Raw genomic sequence first — 19083 nt, forward strand, 5'->3', positions numbered from 1 at the left:
TTTCAAGTGTTGGAAAACTGTATTTAAATACAAACTAATATAATTACTTTTAATTAATACAACTACGATCACTATACTGTTTGAACGCTTTTGTTTACTTAGTGTGAGTGTTTACATATATTTTAACACACCCGTTTTATATTGGAGAAGTCCAAGATGGCGGCGCTCAGTCATACATGTGTTTTGCGTAACGCAATGCGGATTTTGGCTTCAAAATCCCATAATCACACGTTATTAAATAAAAGATGTCTCGTCACACCTCAGAAAAGTTTACAACATTACAAGAAAAGTCAAATAGTGGGATTTTCAACGAGCAATATTTTATTAGAAGAGTCTAAACAACCGTCAAATACACCGACCGAGGAGAGCCCACTTGGTGGGCCTTCGTCGAGCAGCACCCTACCGTTGGGTGTGCTGTTGCAGCAGGCGGAGGAGAAGGTGAAAGAGAAGCAAGAGGAGGACGAGAAACATAAGAAGGAACGAAAAGCCAAGTTTGCTCGTTATCAAAAATGGGCGATGGGAATCACTGGGGTAATGCTAGGTGGGGCAGCTTGTCTTACTTTGTTTGAACTCGGTGAGTATTCAGTGAAATCTGAAGTTTAATTAATTGGAAATGAAACATTTTGACACTCAACAAACAAACAAGTCGTTTGTGTCATTTTTTTCTATTATATTTCTACCATAGTCACGACAGTGAGTTAACACCTTAATTCATTATGTTTTTTAGTTACTATACTACATTTGTCATTACAAATAAAATAGTTATTAAACCATGCACTTTTTGTCAATAATAATAAATTATAAATACACATTTTTAATTGTAAATATCAATAGTTTAGGATAACTTTTCGTATTTGGTGCCACCACTTTTTCACTAATTTTTACACAAAGGGATATCTCATTTACTAAATTAGATACCGGTACTATTTTATTTCATATCGGATAAAAAAGTGGTGGTGCCATACGGAAACTTTTCCATTGTTTATATCAACTGAATTATAAAGTAATAAGAGATTTAGTTGCGATAACGTAACCCTCCTGCCGACGGCAGGAGGGTTACGCTATTGGCAGGAGGGTTACGTTATCGCAACTATAAGAGACTAGGCCCAGAGATTATTTTGTAGTTTTATTCTTCATTACTTTCCACAGGTCAACCCAAGCTAGACGAACACGGAGAACCTGTAAGTGTATGATATGCAAGAACCAATTAAATAACCACTGACAAATATTGTTTTTAATGTAGCACTAAGGGGGCGACCGACGGGGAGTGGGTAATTGATTGAAGTAGAGTACAGACAAAGAGGCAACATGGTGTCTGGTTTTGCACTTCATGTACCTTTTCAGTGGGACAAGTCAGCTTGTCATTTCACTAGTCCGCCCAGTGATTTTCTCTCTACCATAAAGATACACTTCCCAGGTGTTCAAACTGGCATTTGGCTAGAGGAGTATTGTTGTTAAGGGAAAGCGGCGGGTGCACTCCTGTTTTGTTGAGTTATTTAATGACAGAAAAAAATGTTGCTGTTTTCTTTTGTGTTGATCTATTTTTATCGGAGTAGGCACATGCTTCATCCATATATGGAATCCGAGAAGGATTTTATCAAATAAAGAGACAGTGCTGACACGATTATAACATAATTTGTTCCTTTCTATCAATGTATTCTTTTAGATTGCTGATGAGTTTTCAGATGAGTTTGTTGTCTCTGGTTACTTGAAGAGAGCCTACAAAGAAGCCAAAGATTACAGAACTGTAAGTTTGCCTTTGATTATAATTACAAATAAAGTTTGTTGTTCTTTTAGTACGCTTTCGTTTTTCAATGTATTCCCTAAGTAAGATTGCTCAGGAATTTCCTTTTCAAAACAGTGAATTGGACACATGCTATTCTCACCTGAGTTTCAATGCAGTCTTTGCTCTTCTTGATTTGATGTCTTATTTATTCCGCAGATGATCGTAGAGCCGTCGGCCCAGAAGCTCCTTCCAGACCCCCTGACAGAGCCCTACTACCAACCTCCATACACACTCGTCTTAGAAATGACCAACGTCTTAGTGCACCCAGAATGGACAGTAAGATTATAGCTTACTTTTTACAGTTCCAGGGCTTTGGATGGCAGAAGATTATGTGATTTGCCCTGGCTAGACGCCAAACAAGCCTGGGCTAGACGCCCAACGAGCCGGGGCTAGACACCCAACAAGCGCTGACCTAAAACTATTTTGTTAAGTTTTAAGCAGGCTTAAAGTTCTGGAGCACTATCCACATCAAACCCGTCAGCCCATCCATAAAGTTCATATACAGATCATAAAAAGTAAAAGTCGTTTTTATTTTATGGTTTTAGTATTCCAACGGTTGGCGGTTTAAGAAACGTCCCGGTGTGGATTACTTCCTACAGCAGGTGGGGCCACCACTCTTTGAAGTCGTCATCTACACATCAGAACAGGGATTTGTAAGTACATTCTGGCATAAAGGTTTTAACGGCACTGGACACCTTTGGTAATTGTCAAAGACTAGTAGTCTTACTTGGTGTATCTCAACATACATGCATAAAATAAAAAATCTGTGGAAATTTGGACTCAATATTAATTGGTAATTGAAGTTGCAAGAGAATAATGAAAGAAAACACCACCCTTGTTGCACAAATTTGTGTGCTTTCAGATGCCTTATAAGAGGCTTCAGATAATTTCAGTGAGAAATTTCCAGTGGTGCAACATCTTAGCGGTACCAGACCCTAATTTTAATCTTCGAGGGGGCAGGGGCATTTTCATTTTACAAAGGGCACTTCCATTGGGAAAACCTTAAAGTCTAATGGAAACTTCTGAAAGGCCACCAAGCCCAAGACAAGAGGTAACGGGCGTCATGGCCTCATTGTTATTCCAGGCCTGCCGTGCTACTGCCAACTATTAAGACCAAAATATTTGAGAGACTCGTCTGTTTTAACAAATGATCGTAAACACTATAGGATAATACATATGTAAATGAAATACTGGACTGTAACACCGACTATCTTATATTGTTTCCCCACAAATCTTTAAATCTCTTTCTTGTTATCCTCTTTCAGACTGGTTATCCACTGCTTGACAACCTTGATCCCAACGGCTATATTATGTATAGGTTATTCCGAGATGCTACGAAGTACATGGACGGTCACCATGTTAAGGTTTGTGCACTTCTTGGGTTCAAGGTTGATTGGGAATTTGTTTTTGTTATATTTAAACAAGAAAATATTCATGCAAGTTAGCCCCAAACAAGGCTAAAGCCATTCTCTGTAGAACTACGTCTCAGCAATTTATCAGTGTATGGGTGAGATCAAGAGGAAAGCCTGGTTTCACGCTCAACAGCCAAATAGGAGAAACCAGGTCAGACACACTGGTGACACATTTACCATGAAAATAATGTATATGTAGAAAAGACAGCTGCTGGCTACAGACCTACGTTGGGAAAGAGGTTGTAACATTGGTTCCAACCCTTCACCAACAAGATGAACAAAGACCAAAAACTGTAGAGTTGCAACTGTTTGTGTTTGTTCAAAAGAGGTCCACATAATGTAGCTTGAAACACTAAGGACTTAACACATCCAGTGTTATTAATTTACAGATTTGAAGAACGTAATTTTCCCCAAGTGTACAGAACAAAGAAATGTCCACAGTGTGACTACACAACAGAGCTGGGTGCCTTTACACACACCAACATACGGGATACTTTTAACAATAGAACACTGCTACCCCACAAGGTTATCTTTGTTAAAGTGGTACCCCACAGAGAATTTCTTCAGAAAAGGTAATATTAGAACAATAGCAGGGCGCACATTCAAACCAGGGAGCAATAACATAAGAGGGACAATAGGAGTTCCACGGTTGCAGGAGTGTACAAGTTTGTGTGTGTGTGTGTGTAAGCCATTTGTGTATGCGCTTGATATCAAAATACTTTTGTCATCATTGTTAGACATGTTTAAATTTTTTCTCTGTCTACAGGATCTGTCTTGCCTAAACAGAGACATGGGAAAGGTTATCTTCGTTGATTGGAATGAGAAATCGTTTCAGCTTCAGCCACAGAACTCCTTTGGTCTTAAGAAATGGGAGGGTACCGACGATGATAGGACCCTTATAGATCTTGCTGATTTCCTCAGAAGTAAGAATTGTTTCCCTAAACAAAGTTTAAAGGCACTAGACACCTTTGGTTGTTGTCAAAGACCAGTATTCTCACTTTTAATTTTTTTTATTTTTTATCCCAACATATGCATCAAAATAATTACCAATCTGGGAAAACGTTTACTCATTTTGGTCATCGGAGTTGCAAGAGAATAATGAAAGACAAACCACCCTTGCTGCACAAATTTTTGTGCTTTCAGATGCATATTAAAGCTTTAGGCCTGAATTTTTTTAATATTTGAGTGAGAATTGTCTACTTGTTGAGAAAAACAGCAAAAAAATCACAGTATTTTCAAGAAGAACAATGAAAGCTTTTAGTTTAGCGAGGTGACGGCGGATACCAACCGCATCTCTGGACGTATTGAGGGTAGCATTTCAAACAGACACCACAGAAATTTCCAAAAGTTGCCTGCCTGAGATTCAAACTTTGTCAACATAATGTTGATTTCAAATCAGTGAGAGCACTTCAGACAAAATAATTTTTCAGAATGCTGGCTACCATTAGCATATTTATGATAAGCATGCATTCGGATAAAATAGCACCATTTCTTTCCCAAAGTGAGAACAAAGAAATGTTCACAGTGTGACTGCAAAACAGAGCTGGGTGCACCATTTCTTTTTCATTTCTTTTGTGGGGTCGTCATCAAAGTTTGACCCTACCTTTTAAGAGTTTGCAGAAAATGCATTATAGTATTACATTACAACAAGTAATCTAAAATACTATTCCTTGAAGGAGTAGGACACAAAGTGATCGAGGAATTGGAGATATTTTTGCCCCCTAAATAGTTGATATTTTCCCATGTTTTTACAGCGATAGCTGTGAGTGGCGTTGAGGATGTGAGGCCAGTGTTGGATTATTACAAACAGTTTGACGACCCACTGGGTACATTCAAGACAAACCAAGCCAGACTACAGGTAAGAATGACTATCTCATTCCATTAGTTTCAACCTTATCCCAGGGGTGACCGATCTCGCCGCACCATTTTTTTCCCCAGCATGCCTTGCTCATAACATTAACATGTACCAGAACCTTCACACATTTTAATTATTGTCCGATCCGATCCACTCTACACGGCTGCTCAAGTATTGTAACGCGCAAAAGAGAAACCAAGTCAAAGAGCAACTGGTACTCTCTTAATAGTCTTTAATCTGGTGAGATGTCTCACTGTATGCAGTTTAGGGTGATCATGTAAAAACATGATTATTTTGAAATGGAATTGCGTCAAAAAAATTGCATTTTGGCATGTGCATACTAATAAACATAAAAGCACTGGATAGCTTTAGAAAAAATATTGAGTGACAAATGCTTTTTAAAAAACTAAGTATTGTTTTAGTGCTACTCGAAGGTGCCACTAAAATCATGATATTCATTTAATACACCGATGTGTGTTAGCTCTGCACACATCTTCGTATATGGGTAAAACCAGAATTAATATTCTTTATCCTCGAGCTCGATGCAAATTTCCATCTGCTAAAATAATGATGTACCAACTGATGAATACTCCCCGTTAGATACAATCCTGCCCTCTATTGTCCCAAGTTCTCTCCTGATGTCATGCAAAGGTCACTAATTGGTAGGTTTTGCAAAAAGCTATCTCCCATTTCAATCCCTGGGTCTTAAATAACCTTGACAACACAGCTGGGCAGTTACTTAATGGCTCCATCTGGGTTTGTTGCTCCCCACAAATGGAAGACTTCCTCTAAATGCATTGGGAGGAGGACATTCCTCTGAAGATGCTGCTTGCCATGTGTTGAAATTGCTGAACAAACTTGTAATGTCTAATGAAGATGTCAACCCCCGAAACCTTGAAATGATATATTTGCGGCCATTAAAGTTGCATCACCCTGCTGCAAATTATCTTTCTTTTGAAATTCGACCGCCCCAAGCTTCTTCTAAACAAATGCTACCAGTAAAGAGACATTTATTGTTTTGCATGGGGTTAGATTTATTTTTGACTCTTGGCGTGACCTCACCACTGGGTAATTTATGGGTTTTGCTTTTTATTGCTGTCTCTCGGATTAAAGATTGTGCTACTTTATGTCCTCTGGAATAAACAGTTATTAAAGATGTGAGAAGTTATTCCTTTTGGAATGTGTACAAAAGTTAGGGTGAACATTAGGTAAATCCTACAACTGTTTCCATCACTCAAAATCATTATAAGCGGATAATTTTTTTTCTTTTTTAATATAATAACACTGGGTAGTTATTGCCTGTCCTGACTAATTGGCTAGCCCTAAATTTGTTATAAATTCATCGTTTTTTTTCTCCAATAAAATTAACCAATGGTGACTAACTTGAAAATGAAAACAATGGCTCTTATAAAAGGAAAAGAAGGAAAAAAATGGAAAAAAAACTGTGTCCCTGTATTGAATGGTAATATTTTCTCAAAGAGAGTGCACATAATTCCTGTTTTCAAAAGGTTTGCCCTACATGTGAAGTAAAAACTCATAATCAACCTTTAATTTTTTGAATATTTTGTTTTCTGTTTACCCTTGTAAATACTTGTAAACCTTATTTGGTGTTGTCCAACCCCCCTTGTTCTCGTTGAGAGATTTGCAAACTTCTCACCACTGTTTTTTCCCCTTTAAAAAACGTGTGGCTGGCAGACATATTGTGTCATAAAATGTTTAACTGGTAGACAGCTGATGAGTAAATGATGATAATAGCCTGTCTGAGATATCAGGAACCGACACAGGCCCCAGATGTGCATCTCCTACTGACGTCATCATCAGATCATTATGGCCTTAATCATCTCACAGCAGACACAAAATAAATCACCTTAAAAAAACAGCTGATTTTTTTCTTTCTTCTTCTTTTTCAAAACCAGATTGTATTTCTTTGTTTGATGACAGTACTACCCCCTGATATCATTTCCATAAATGCCGGTGGGGGGGGGGGGGGGGTACACACGGATTTAGAGGCCAGTGAAATAGTTCACTTCAAAATACAAAAATCTTGGATAGCAATTTAGCTCTTCTAATCACGTCTTGAATATTAATTAAGCCTGTATGGGAAAGATGCATTTGACATGATTTTTTCTCGTGGCACAATTTCCCCATTGATGTCATGGAATCAATGGGAACGCATGGCGAGAGGATGGAATGCCTCTGTGTGTACTTTCCATTGAAGGGTCTATGGCAGACCCATTTCCGTTTCAAGTGTCCATTGTACTTTTTCTTCTTCTTCTTTTAATCTAGAGAAAAATGCGGAAGATTTCCAGGCATTGTCTGGACCATTTATATATTTATTATGTAATAGACTGAGTTAATACTTTTGAGTACATTTCCTTACAACGATTATTGCCAGTATTTTTCTGGCAGATGTCTGTGTAGCATTTTGCAAGACTGCCCTCGTGTGTCCAATTTTAGCCTCCATATAGCCTTGTCCATGCTCTTAATACGCAAGGACGCCTGTTTCAATTCAACACTGGCCACACACGCAGACAGAATCACACATTCATGAACTGCATACCATACAAAGCGGCAAGGATAATACGTGCACGAACTGCATATATATGAAGTACTTTGGGGGTCGATGAAGGGGTTTTTCAACCTTGTATTCACGCAGTACCCTTGGACTGGCAAAGATCTATGACCCGCATTTTTTTTTTCTGTAATAAAAATTGCCACTGTGGTAGTACTTTTCAATGGGGAAGTTTTTTTTCTTCTAAATCGATTAAAAAAAGGGAATCCTTTAAAACAAAATCTTGAACTTTTTTTAGGATGGCAAGTCAATACTACAGACAGAAAAAAATGTGGCCCGATACAGGGCAACTACCACTGGCAGCAAACTCAGTCATGCAGCACGAATCATTCTTCATGATTTGTGAACCGCTTTGGACATGGGTAGCTTCCATAAGGACCTTGACATTCAGTTGTAGTGTATTTTTAATGGGAAAGGTAGTTGAAAACACCTCCTGTACATATAATTTCATTCATTGAGAATAAATGATAATAAATGTGGAGGTTTTTAAATTTATTGATTACAAATTATTGTGAAAATCTGTTTTGTGTGTTCAGGCCGAACAAGAGAGGGCAGTACAGGCAGCAACGGAAGGACCAGATAAAGCATCTACCCTAGCTGGCAGCTGGACACAGAGACTAAGAGGGAGGTAGAATTAAAACAGAGACTTGAAACGCAGACTAAAAAGATTAAATGGGCATAGTGTCCAAAGGAAATAATGGACTGTACCAGTTGTCTACCTAGGGCTCCCAACTAGGGCCTACACATATTTATATCCCGAGTCCACTTATTATTAGTTAGAACCAGTAACAAATTGTAATACACAATGCATGTTATTTTGGCTGGTAAATCGTTTTTGCCTCAGCCAAATTTGGCTGTGCTAAGCAAACTTGGGCACCCTTGACTCCCCCACCACCTCCCCTCCCCTCCTCCGAAACCAAACTGATTTGCATAAGTTCCATTTACATTGATTGTCCGAAGGACGGGCTTTCTGAATCAAGCCCTCTTTTGGTCGGTGAAATCATCATCGGGTGGTTATGGGGTCAGTGTTTAGTTTTGTTTACATCAGGGTGGTGCATACATGTGGCATCTTCTTGAAAGTAGTATTGTACTCTTCAAACAAGCTTTTAAGGTTTGCTCAAAGAATGACACCTCCTTTTGGGAAAGGGGACAGGGGACAATGTAATGTTATGATGGTATAAATGTGAATATATTATTTACTTTATATTACAAATTAATTTTGTATGATATAATATTCCCAAGACTTATGTTGCATGGTGGCTTAACTGTGAATGATGTGGTTGTATGTTTCTCTGAATAGTAAGTTTTTAGAAGGTACGAGTTGTTTTCTTGTGTCTGTTCAACTGAATAATAACTACACGGAATGATGTTCAAAGAACATTGGGTTTTATATAAGAACGCCAATCTTCCACAAATCTTTCAAAATCCACCCAGTGTGTTGATGGATCCAGTGTTGCGCTACCAATCTTGGTGCCGAGCTACAGAAATGTTTTGGCGTCGAGTGACCGTAGTATGCAGAGGGATTTTAATGGGTTTTTGACAACCCTCTAAAATGTATAATTGCATCAGGGATAAAGTATATTATTTGGTTGTTTTGGTTTTTGTGTGTGTACCTTTTCACCTATGTGATAAGCACTGAATACACCGTGCTTGCCGAGTCCTGTGGAAATGTTCCACAGGCTTACTGCTTAGGTGGAATTCGAACCCGTGACCTCTGTACTCTAGAGCGGGGCCTAATTTCATGGCTCTGCTTACCGTAAGCACAGAATTGGCGCTTACGGAATCATGGATTTCTGTGCTTACGGCAAGCGTATTTCATGGGTTAGCGGCGAGTTTGGGCTTCTGCGCGTGCGTAAGCATTCTACGCTTACAAGGCTAGCGCAGAAATTCGGCGCTTGCACGTAAGCGGGGAATCGCCATCATAAGCCCAGAATTCGGCGGTAAGCAGAGTCATGAAATTGGGCCCAGATGTCTTACAACTAGACCAACGAGCCTGACCGGTGACAAGAGGCCATTTTGAATCTTGTAATTACCAATAACTCAACAGATGTAATAATAGCATTGATACTAAAGAAATTTATTTGAGTTTAGGGTTAAGAGAACAAAAAATAGGTGCGGAAAACTTTCATAAAAACAAATTAGCATAACCTGATAAGTTTGAATTGTTATCTTCTTTCTGCTGCAAAAGAAATGTCTGTATCACACAAGTTTGAGAACCATAGAGTTTAATGTAATTGTACTACACAAAAATGTACGCACTTTTTGACTTGACTAATAAAATGATTAATTTTCATTATCTAAGAATTACTGGTACTTATTTATTTCAGTGTCTCATGGGAGACTGCTGGGATGGACTCGGGATGTTGTAAATGCACGATGGGAACAATTGTCTACTACTGATCGACACAATGTGCACATACAATCGATGAAGCATGGGGGGGGGGCTCCCTAAATGCATACAAATATCTTTTAAATTTAAACCAAGGATGCAAAAAAAAAGGCGCAATTGAGGCATAAATTTAGTATAAGGCTAAAAATGACTATAGTTATTTGAAATGGGTATACAGTCAAGCTACATTATTTATTGATAGTTGACAAGGGGTTATTAGGTCAGGGGGAATGGTCCAATGTGCGCAAACACCAGCCCATCTCAGGGCCTTAGGATGAGGCACTGGGCTGGGACCAAGTGAAGCCATAAGTGGGTCAAAGGTTAGAGTTCATCGAGTTGAATGTTTCTGTAAAAGTGCTGTGAAGTAGTACCTTTCTCCTGAAGACAAGCAGAGTATGCTGTACGAAACGTTGAGACCTCATCAGCTCTTTTTAGAGCCAACACTCGCACAAAAGAGATTTACACATGGTTGTACCTGCAAGTTTACTACTTATTTATAGTAATCCTATGTATCCACACCATGCAAAGCTTCAAACAATACTTGGGCCCTTTATGAAATGAGGGCTTCAGCTTTTGCCTTTGCTTTGGCTCAGGTTAGTGGCCCTGCAGTTCTTTGACAATTGCGCGTGCTTTGAGTTTACGAGCTCGGGGCTTCAGACGAGAGAACGGAGCCTCAAGCCATGGTTTCGAAAAGGGACTTGGGCCGTGTCCGAAACGGCGACTTCGGCTACAGCTACGGCTAGATCGTGCGCGTCTGCTATTCTTCAACACTGGTAGACGCGCTGATCTAGACGTAGCTGTAGCCGAAGTCGTCGTTTCGGACACGGCCTTAGTACCTGTAAGTTTCTCTAGGTGACATCAGACCCATACAGACTAGAGTAGCTCAAAGCCACCATCATCAGATGGAATTCTGGACATTGTCAGTGACATCCAAACAGGATGTGCTGCTCAATAGGGATTGACATGTTTAGAATATCTTTGCTTTAGAAAATACCCAAGAGACTGAGAAGCGTGTCTACTGTCAGAGCTTCCATGTCTGGGCCAGGTGAAGCATTTGAGACATAGCTACGATGGCTCTTGCCTTGGTATGTGTGAGAGGGAAGGTAAAGGGAATTTATCTAGAACAAATAGAACGTGGGAATCTAGCCATTCCAGCGGACTTGATCATCAATTGTGTATGATGACCAGATTGTAATTTTACAAGATCAGCCCCTAAGTATAGTCTTAGACAGGAAAGTGAGGAATGATGGTACAGAAACCGTGTGCTAACGGTGACTGGACAGATAGCAGCTTCACAGAGGCAAAGAAGGTGATTGCCTCTGTGCCCACTGGTTATTGCCTTGATGCCATTGAAATGCCCCAGTTGAAATGCCCCTCATATGGTGCCCTTTATCAAGGAGAAAATGCCTAGGTGCTAAGCTTGCCTTTCCAAAAAAGAATACATGCCTGAGATAGGTTAGTTTACCAATTACATAGGCCTATGCCTACTCATACTGAACAAAAAATTAACTGCTGTCATTTTAAGCAAAGGAAAAGAGAAAGTTGGGCTAATCTAACCATCACATACTGATTTTTAATTTAAAAAATCAACTAGCCTACAACCTACTTGGTTCCTTCCTTGGTGTTTTTTCCTTCCTTCAGTTAAACAGTAAAGGCTTTCTCCAATCACAACAACCCAAACCCTAGCCAGATCCTCCACACAGAACTCACCGGTTCCTTGCTCAAGCTCAACCAGAACAGACTGCACATGTTCATTTGAATTTACCTCCACTTGTATACACACAGGCCCAATAAAAGAACCAAGAACAATGACTGAGCCAAGGGGTGAGATTGGAGTGTGTGTGGGGGGCAGGTTCTACCAAAATAAAAAGGGGAGAGTAGAAGAAAGGCTGAGAGGAAACTAGTCCCTGTAAATATTTTCACTTGAAATATCACCCTTTTTAAGCAATCTTTTTAAAATGATGAAATGATATTTTAACAACTTTTTTTATGTGAAGATTCAAGTTTTCCCAAATCATAAACATTGGCTTTAAGATGCCCGCCTTTTACCATAGCTTGTCACGGGCCCTTTATTTCCTCTCTCCAAAGTTCTCAATAAAATACACATTTACAAAATAAAGCTAGGCTAGGGGATTTTCTTTCTGGGACACAATAAGAAATTGAGTCCTCCCCAGAATCCACTGTTAAAACATAACAGCGCCCTCTTCTGTTCAGACTGGGAAAGCTAGTGCTACTTTTATCACCTGTTTATAACGGCTGATGCATTGATTAAAAAAAAGGACGATTAATAAGACTATTAATGTCAAAACAAAGTCAAGCTTCGGTGAGATCAGATTAGAGGCAATTTGTCCTTTACATGAAACCCACAGAAGGTGAAGGTCGGACAGAATTTAACAGTTCTAAGCAAAGACCAAAATAAACTTTCATCTCTGGAAAAAATTGTTGAAAATTGTTGAAACCTACATCAGCTGACCTTTAAAGGCACTGAACATGTTTGGTAATTGTCCAAGACCAGTATCCTCACTTGGTGTATCCCAACATGCATAACACAACAAACCTGTGAAAATTTGGGCTAAATTGGTCATCGAAATTGCAGGAGAATAATGAAAGAAAAAACACCCTTGTTGCATTACTTTGTGTGCTTTCAGATTCATAATAAAAGGCTTGAGCTGAAGTATTTTATTTTTTGAGTGAGAAATTACCTCTTTCTCAAAAACTCTGTTACTTCAGAGGGAGCCGACCATAAGTAATCTCAAAACTCATCAGTAGGCCAAAATAGTCATATAGCTGACCATTGTTTCTAGTTTAATGATAAGGAACTCACGAACTGAATAAGGAAGATTGACAAATTATCAAGACAGTTTAAATCAATAGATGTTAATCTTACATCAGGGATAAAGAATGCAATTTGATTGTACCTGTACAACAATGTATACTAAAGGCACTATTGGTAACTATACTCAAAACAGTTGTTAGCATTCAAACTTACTTAACAATTGTTAGAATAAAAACATTGTGAGAAATGGTTCCCTATGAATTCACATTGGTTTTTTGAGAAAGAGGCAATTTCTCACTCAAGTATTAAAAGACTTCAGGGCTGAAGTCTTTTATTATGCATCTGAAAACATGCACATTTTGTGTAACAAGGGTGTTTTTTTCTTTTGTTATTCTCTTGTAACTTGAGCCCAAATTGTCACAGATTTTTTAAAATTTTATACAAGTTGGGATACACCAAGTGAGAATACTGGTCTTTGACAATTACCAAAGGTGTCCAGGGGTCGATTTCACAAAGAGTTAGGAGATATTAACAACTTTAGGCTATTCCTAAGTAAGGACGAGTATCTTGTCCTAACTTGTGATAAGACTAGTCTTAACTCTGTGTGAAATCCACCCTGACCTTTAATCACACTCTCGCTTGATGCTCAAGCTGAGATTTATCTTCAAGATGAAAGCTTATCAGTCAAGTCCCAATTGTACTTAACTGTACAGCGAATACGCTTCTTAAAAAGAACTCATTATTGCCATAATCCGCTAATTATTGATGTTGTGCTGTTTTAATTGGACAATGGTCTTGCGGGTGAAGGCCAACTGAACCAACATCACACCTGATGACAAGATGAAAGCGTTCAATTAGCGCTTCTTACGGCAAGGGGAGCAACCTGTCATGTTCTTTACATGGTAAAGGTAAGGTGAGCTTTGATGTAGGTAATTACAGGGGCACCCCACCCCCCCCCCCCCACCCCCCACCTTGAAATCTGGACTTTTCAGATTGAAAACTACCAGCCTCAAATGTTACATTTTTGTTAGCTTTAATGTGATAATTTTAATGTTTTTAAAACTGGTTACCCATTTAAACACTAACAATGTGCGAGTATACTCCAGAGAAGGTATCTGCACAGTATAGGAAGATGATGAATGTACCATTGTTGAATTCTGCTACCGGTATATTAAATTAGTAAGATTTGAGATGCTTATGGTGGGTATACAATCTAGTGAGGTTGGTGAAGACACCGTTCTCCTGCAGACGATCAGAGAAAAATGGTCAGGTTGGTGTAGCCTCTCCTTCCACATCTGGCACCCCGGTTCAAATCCCACTGGGTGCGTCCCATGCAATTATGTCCTCTATGCAATAGTGTATGCAATCGTGTCCGCCCCCAATGCAAAACCGTCCTTGCAGTAAATTAAACGCCCTTGGTCGACAGAACACGTTTGCCATTTTTTTACAAGCTAAGTGCATGTCTCAAATGACATGGGAAATGTTCAGCCGCTGGGTATTCGCTGCAATCATAAAATACATGAATATTCATGCTGCATACGTATGCATACGTATGCATGCTCGCTTACGCGCGCACATACATGTACAGTCACATGTGCTGACGGTTTTTGCATAGCCCCGGACACGATTGCATATGCAAAAGTCCCCGGAGCGGACAGTATTGCATGGCGGACACAATTGCATCTGACAGGGGCACTATGTGGATTGGGTTTGCAGTCCCTAATTGACTGTGTGGGTTTTCCCTGGAATAATTCTCATGGGTTTACCTCTCACATCTAAAACTGAAGTTTCTTCATCATCTTCTTTTCTCATTTGGCTCTAATCAGAGCAAGAATACTTATAATCCAGATCCAGATTCAGATTAAATTGTTGGAATGATTTTTAAACAACTGTTTCTTTCCAGAGCCACCACTAAGCATAGGGAGAATCTTTTGTGCATGGTTTCTCCATAAGCCTCACTAGATTAGATAATTAGATTATATTAACAGTGGCTAACACTATGATGGTAAATACTCCAAAAATTAATGATAAAACAAATTATAATTAATTAATTAATAATTAATTGAGGAGAAGCATTGAAGCTGTTGATAGTACCAGCTACTTTTAAAAGATTCCCTGTGAAGTAGTATGGTTCAGATGTCACCCAAAAACATTGAATTTGAGATTTGATTAACGCATGTATCATTTCTCAGATTTGTAAAAGAAAAACCAGTGTATTGCAGTTTCCTCATCAAAGTAGAGACTTCAATCAGCTGAAACTTTTACATGTAACTTTTACTGTATCTTTCTTTATAATTTTGCCTTTAAATCAGCATTACATTGTCCTATGACCGTACCTTTAACAGTGAAAGAAAATGCATCATCTCTGTCAAAGCATACACCCCCCTGTGTCTTTTTGACTCAATAATGCCCTTGCCACGGGCATATTTAGCCGTTATGGACAGAGTGGTCAAGCCACTACACTACTAATTAGGAAAACATTGATTAGTTTGTGATCTAGAACAAAGAAATAGTGTGTAGCATACAGCAATGGTGACATACATCCAATCAACACCACACATGAAAGACTAATTCATAGAGCGGAGGTTCTCTTTAATCTGAACACTAGTAATGATCATCGCTTTGACAGTGTTTACAGATTCTATTACACTAGCTGGGTTGGAGTCAATGAATGTTACTATCATGGAAAAAGTAGGGTTTAAAGGCACTGGGGTGGATTTCACAAAGGTAGTCCTAACTTAAGGACTAGTCCTAGGCAATGCTAAGAGATAGGACCAGTCCTAAGTTAGGATGAGTTACTGGTCCTAACTTAGGACCAGTCCTATCTCTTAGCATTGCTTAGGACTAGTCCCAAGTTAGGACTACCTTTGTGAAATCGACCCCTGGACACCTTTGGTAATTGTCAAAGACCAGTATTCCCACTTGGTGTATCCCAATATATGCATAAAATTCCAGTAAAATATTGGAGCTATCGGCCTTGCAGTCTAATGGGTTTCCCAATTTAAAGGTCTGTATTATGTTTGAATTCATTTGTTTACCTTTGATGCAATACTGAAGACACCAACAAGGGTTAATAAACATAAAGTTATTATTTTTTTTTCAATTGAAAGAATGCTTGGCTCTCGATATCTTGAGGACAATTTCCCTTTTACAAGTAACTATGCACAGTGTCAGCCAAATGAACCACGATCCAACTCATGAACACCACAATGTCTTCAGCATCGCATTGTATGTATCTGAGACATGGACACTAACGCAGGATGAGGAAAACAAAGGTAACAAGTTTCAAGCTTTGGTGTTGGAGGCGACTGCTTAATATCAAATGGCAAGATCGTACAACTAACATCAGTGTGTTGGAATTAGTCCATAACCCAAAAAGCTTAGTTAAACATCGTATTAAGAAAGAAGCTCGAGTATTTTTGGCATATTGCAAAAAGAGACGGGGAAAATCTTAAGAAGCAGTGCACGGAAGGATGTGTTGCTGGTCGTGCTGGAAGAGGAAGACTGAAAGCTGGAAGATGGACGACAACAGCTCTGGAGAGGGAGGGCTTGGAGGGAGAGAGTTTCTCGGACCACCACAGGACGGCAGACGCCCCAATGGACCCAAGAATAGGAGAACCCTGTTTTGTTTTACAACCAGCCAGAGTCACTTGTGACTCACACCACAATATTACATCACCAAAATTATTGACAACCCCCTCAAGAACGTCACACGTGAGAAAAACACACCAAGCTATATAAGTGTATTGACTTTATTGCATCAATCAATAGATACGTAAAGCTTAAAGGCAGTGGACACTATTGGTAACTGTCAAAGACTAGCCTTCACAGTTGGTGTATCTCATCATATGCATAAAATAACAAACCTGTGAAAATTTGAGTTCAATCGGTCATCGAACTTGCGAGATAATAATGAAAGAAAAAAACACCCTTGTCACACAAAGTTGTGTGCGTTTAGATGGTTGATTTCGAGACCTCAAGTTCTAAATCTGAGGTCTCGAAATCAAATACGTGGAAAATTACTTCTTTCTCGAAAACTATGGCACTTCAGAGGAAGCGGTTTCTCACAGAGTTTTATACCATCAACCTCTCCCCATTACTCATCACCAAGAAAGGTTTTAGGCTGATAATTATTTTGAGTATTTACCAATAGTGTCCACTGCCTTTAAAGTTAACAATAATGATTAACAAAGATGGCAGGAAGACCACATGCATCTGTATATATACATTTTATATCGCACTATTCATAACAAATACATTGTTTAATAATAAATCTAATTTAAAACAGCATGCAGGTCAAAATGAAAAAACACCATCATAGATTTCAATGTTTTCAAGCATCAAAATTCCTCAACCAGAAAATTGCAAATAATTATTTGGAAGGTCAAAAATCACAAACTGATTTTGTTTAAACTGCTCCTGTGGGTTGAAAGTCACGTTACTTTCATTGATAGGCCTACATCATCTATACGCATTAACACCTCCAAGAAATTGTTGGCAACTTCAGACTAAAGCAAAAAAAAACAACCACCAGTAATTCATATTTTTCATCAAATAAATCATAAACAATAATGGCAATTTATGTAGCACCCATCAATGAAACATGCTCCTGGGCGCTGAACATTTTAACAAGAAAACACATAAAAATCCAAACAGTTATAAAATAAAACCTTAGAACCTTAGAGAAAATACTGTTAAAATGTAATTAAAGGCAGTACCTGTACACAACGATCAATAATTGTTTCGCCGTGTCATGACATGTGTTTAAAATAAATCTGTTATTCTCGATATCGAGAATTGATCATTGTTTAAATGTTTTCTCAAAAAGTAAAGCATTTCATGGATAATAATTTCAAGGGAAGTCTTTAATCATTACCTTCTGTAAACCTTGTAAGTTATTTGTAAATCTGTGAACTTTTAATTTTTGTTCTGTTCAGAAAGTGTCCAATGGCTTTAAAGAGGTTTGAATCTGAATGACAGCGAACCCAACAGCTCCAAGGAGACCGTGCATTCGGATGTCTTTAATAGTTCATTTCATCCCGTAGCACGAGGACTACAACACCAATATTCCCAATCCAATGTGACCATAAGAGAACTTTGCCAATATTACAAAGCACAGTAAAGACTGATTTGCAGTCTTGAGTAATGAGTTCCTACTGTGTATATTGCCGGCTAGCTGAATAAACAGATTGGTCCCTACTGCATGCCTGACTACCAAAGCAACATGACCTCCACTTCCCCCAAACCCCGCAAGGAACAAACAATAAGATTATCCAGAGACGTACTTATAAAGCATACATCAGAGGCAAGAACGCTGCAAGATGAGAGTTGTTAATATCCTAGGGTCCCCCCCCCCCTCTTCACTTCACCCTCTTTCTACCTCCCCCAGGCCCCCTAGTGGCTCTACAGCCCTGGTGCGTTTGTTAGCTAACCTCGTTAACGATGCCAGAGAGTTCTGCAACAACATGTTGCTCCGCTAATCATTCTCATGTAATTCAGAATCATGACGCAGCTGCCTGCCTCAATGCAGCTCTGAAATCTCCCTGCTTGATTTTGATGACTAGCAGCGAGCCCACCCCCAGCGTGGTGCACTTCTCGACCGCCCCTTAAAGGCACTGGACACGTTTAGTTATTGTCAAAGACCAGTATTCTCACTTGGTGTATCCCATCGTATGCATACATAACAACCCTCACTTTGGGCTCAATTGGTCATCAAGTTGCAACAGAATAATGACAAAAAACACCCTTGTTGACAAATTTGTGTGCTTTCAAATGCCTGAGATTCAAATATCTTAGTGAGAAACTAACTCTCTCTCAAAAAAATATGTTACTTCAGAGGGAGTTGTTTCTCACAATGTTTTAAACTGTCAACAGCTCGTTACCAAGTAACTTTTTATGCTAATATATATTTTGAGTAATTACCAAACGTGTTCAGTGACTTTAACTTTTACTTGCAATGCAACCATTTGCCATAAGGGTTTAAGTGCACTATTATAATACTACATGTAATCTGAATTAAATCCACAGGATTCTTCTGACAACCATGGTTTTAATGTCAACTTCTATAAAAATATCTGCAATTTTTTGAACCAAAACAACACATCACAGAGAGAGTAATTAATGACAGTCTCTCACTAGATTGTGGGGAGTCACGCTATAGTCATTTAGCGATACACTTAATTATTTCAAACCCATTTCTCTCGTACGTTGCATGACAAGCAAGCCCATTACCCTAAGCTTCTAGAATTAGGCAGACAGCTAAAAGATAGCTACAAAAAAATACTAAATAGACT

The 19083-nt window shown here is 38.9% G+C and overlaps 1 protein-coding gene across 1 annotated transcript; it reads left to right on the top strand.

The window, feature by feature from the left end:
• Window positions 1–144: 144 nt before the first annotated feature.
• LOC139948806 (mitochondrial import inner membrane translocase subunit TIM50-like) lies at window positions 145–9891 on the top strand. Its single transcript, XM_071947145.1, has 9 exons — window positions 145–574; window positions 1150–1181; window positions 1667–1747; window positions 1943–2062; window positions 2332–2439; window positions 3052–3150; window positions 3965–4121; window positions 4953–5056; window positions 8162–9891. The coding sequence occupies exons 1-9, from the start codon at window positions 157–159 to the stop codon at window positions 8255–8257; spliced, it is 1215 nt and encodes a 404-aa protein (XP_071803246.1). The 5' UTR covers window positions 145–156; the 3' UTR covers window positions 8258–9891.
• The last annotated feature ends 9192 nt before the right edge of the window (window positions 9892–19083 follow it).

Source organism: Asterias amurensis, chromosome 1, assembly GCF_032118995.1.
Source record: "Asterias amurensis chromosome 1, ASM3211899v1".
NCBI lineage: Eukaryota > Metazoa > Echinodermata > Asteroidea > Forcipulatida > Asteriidae > Asterias > Asterias amurensis.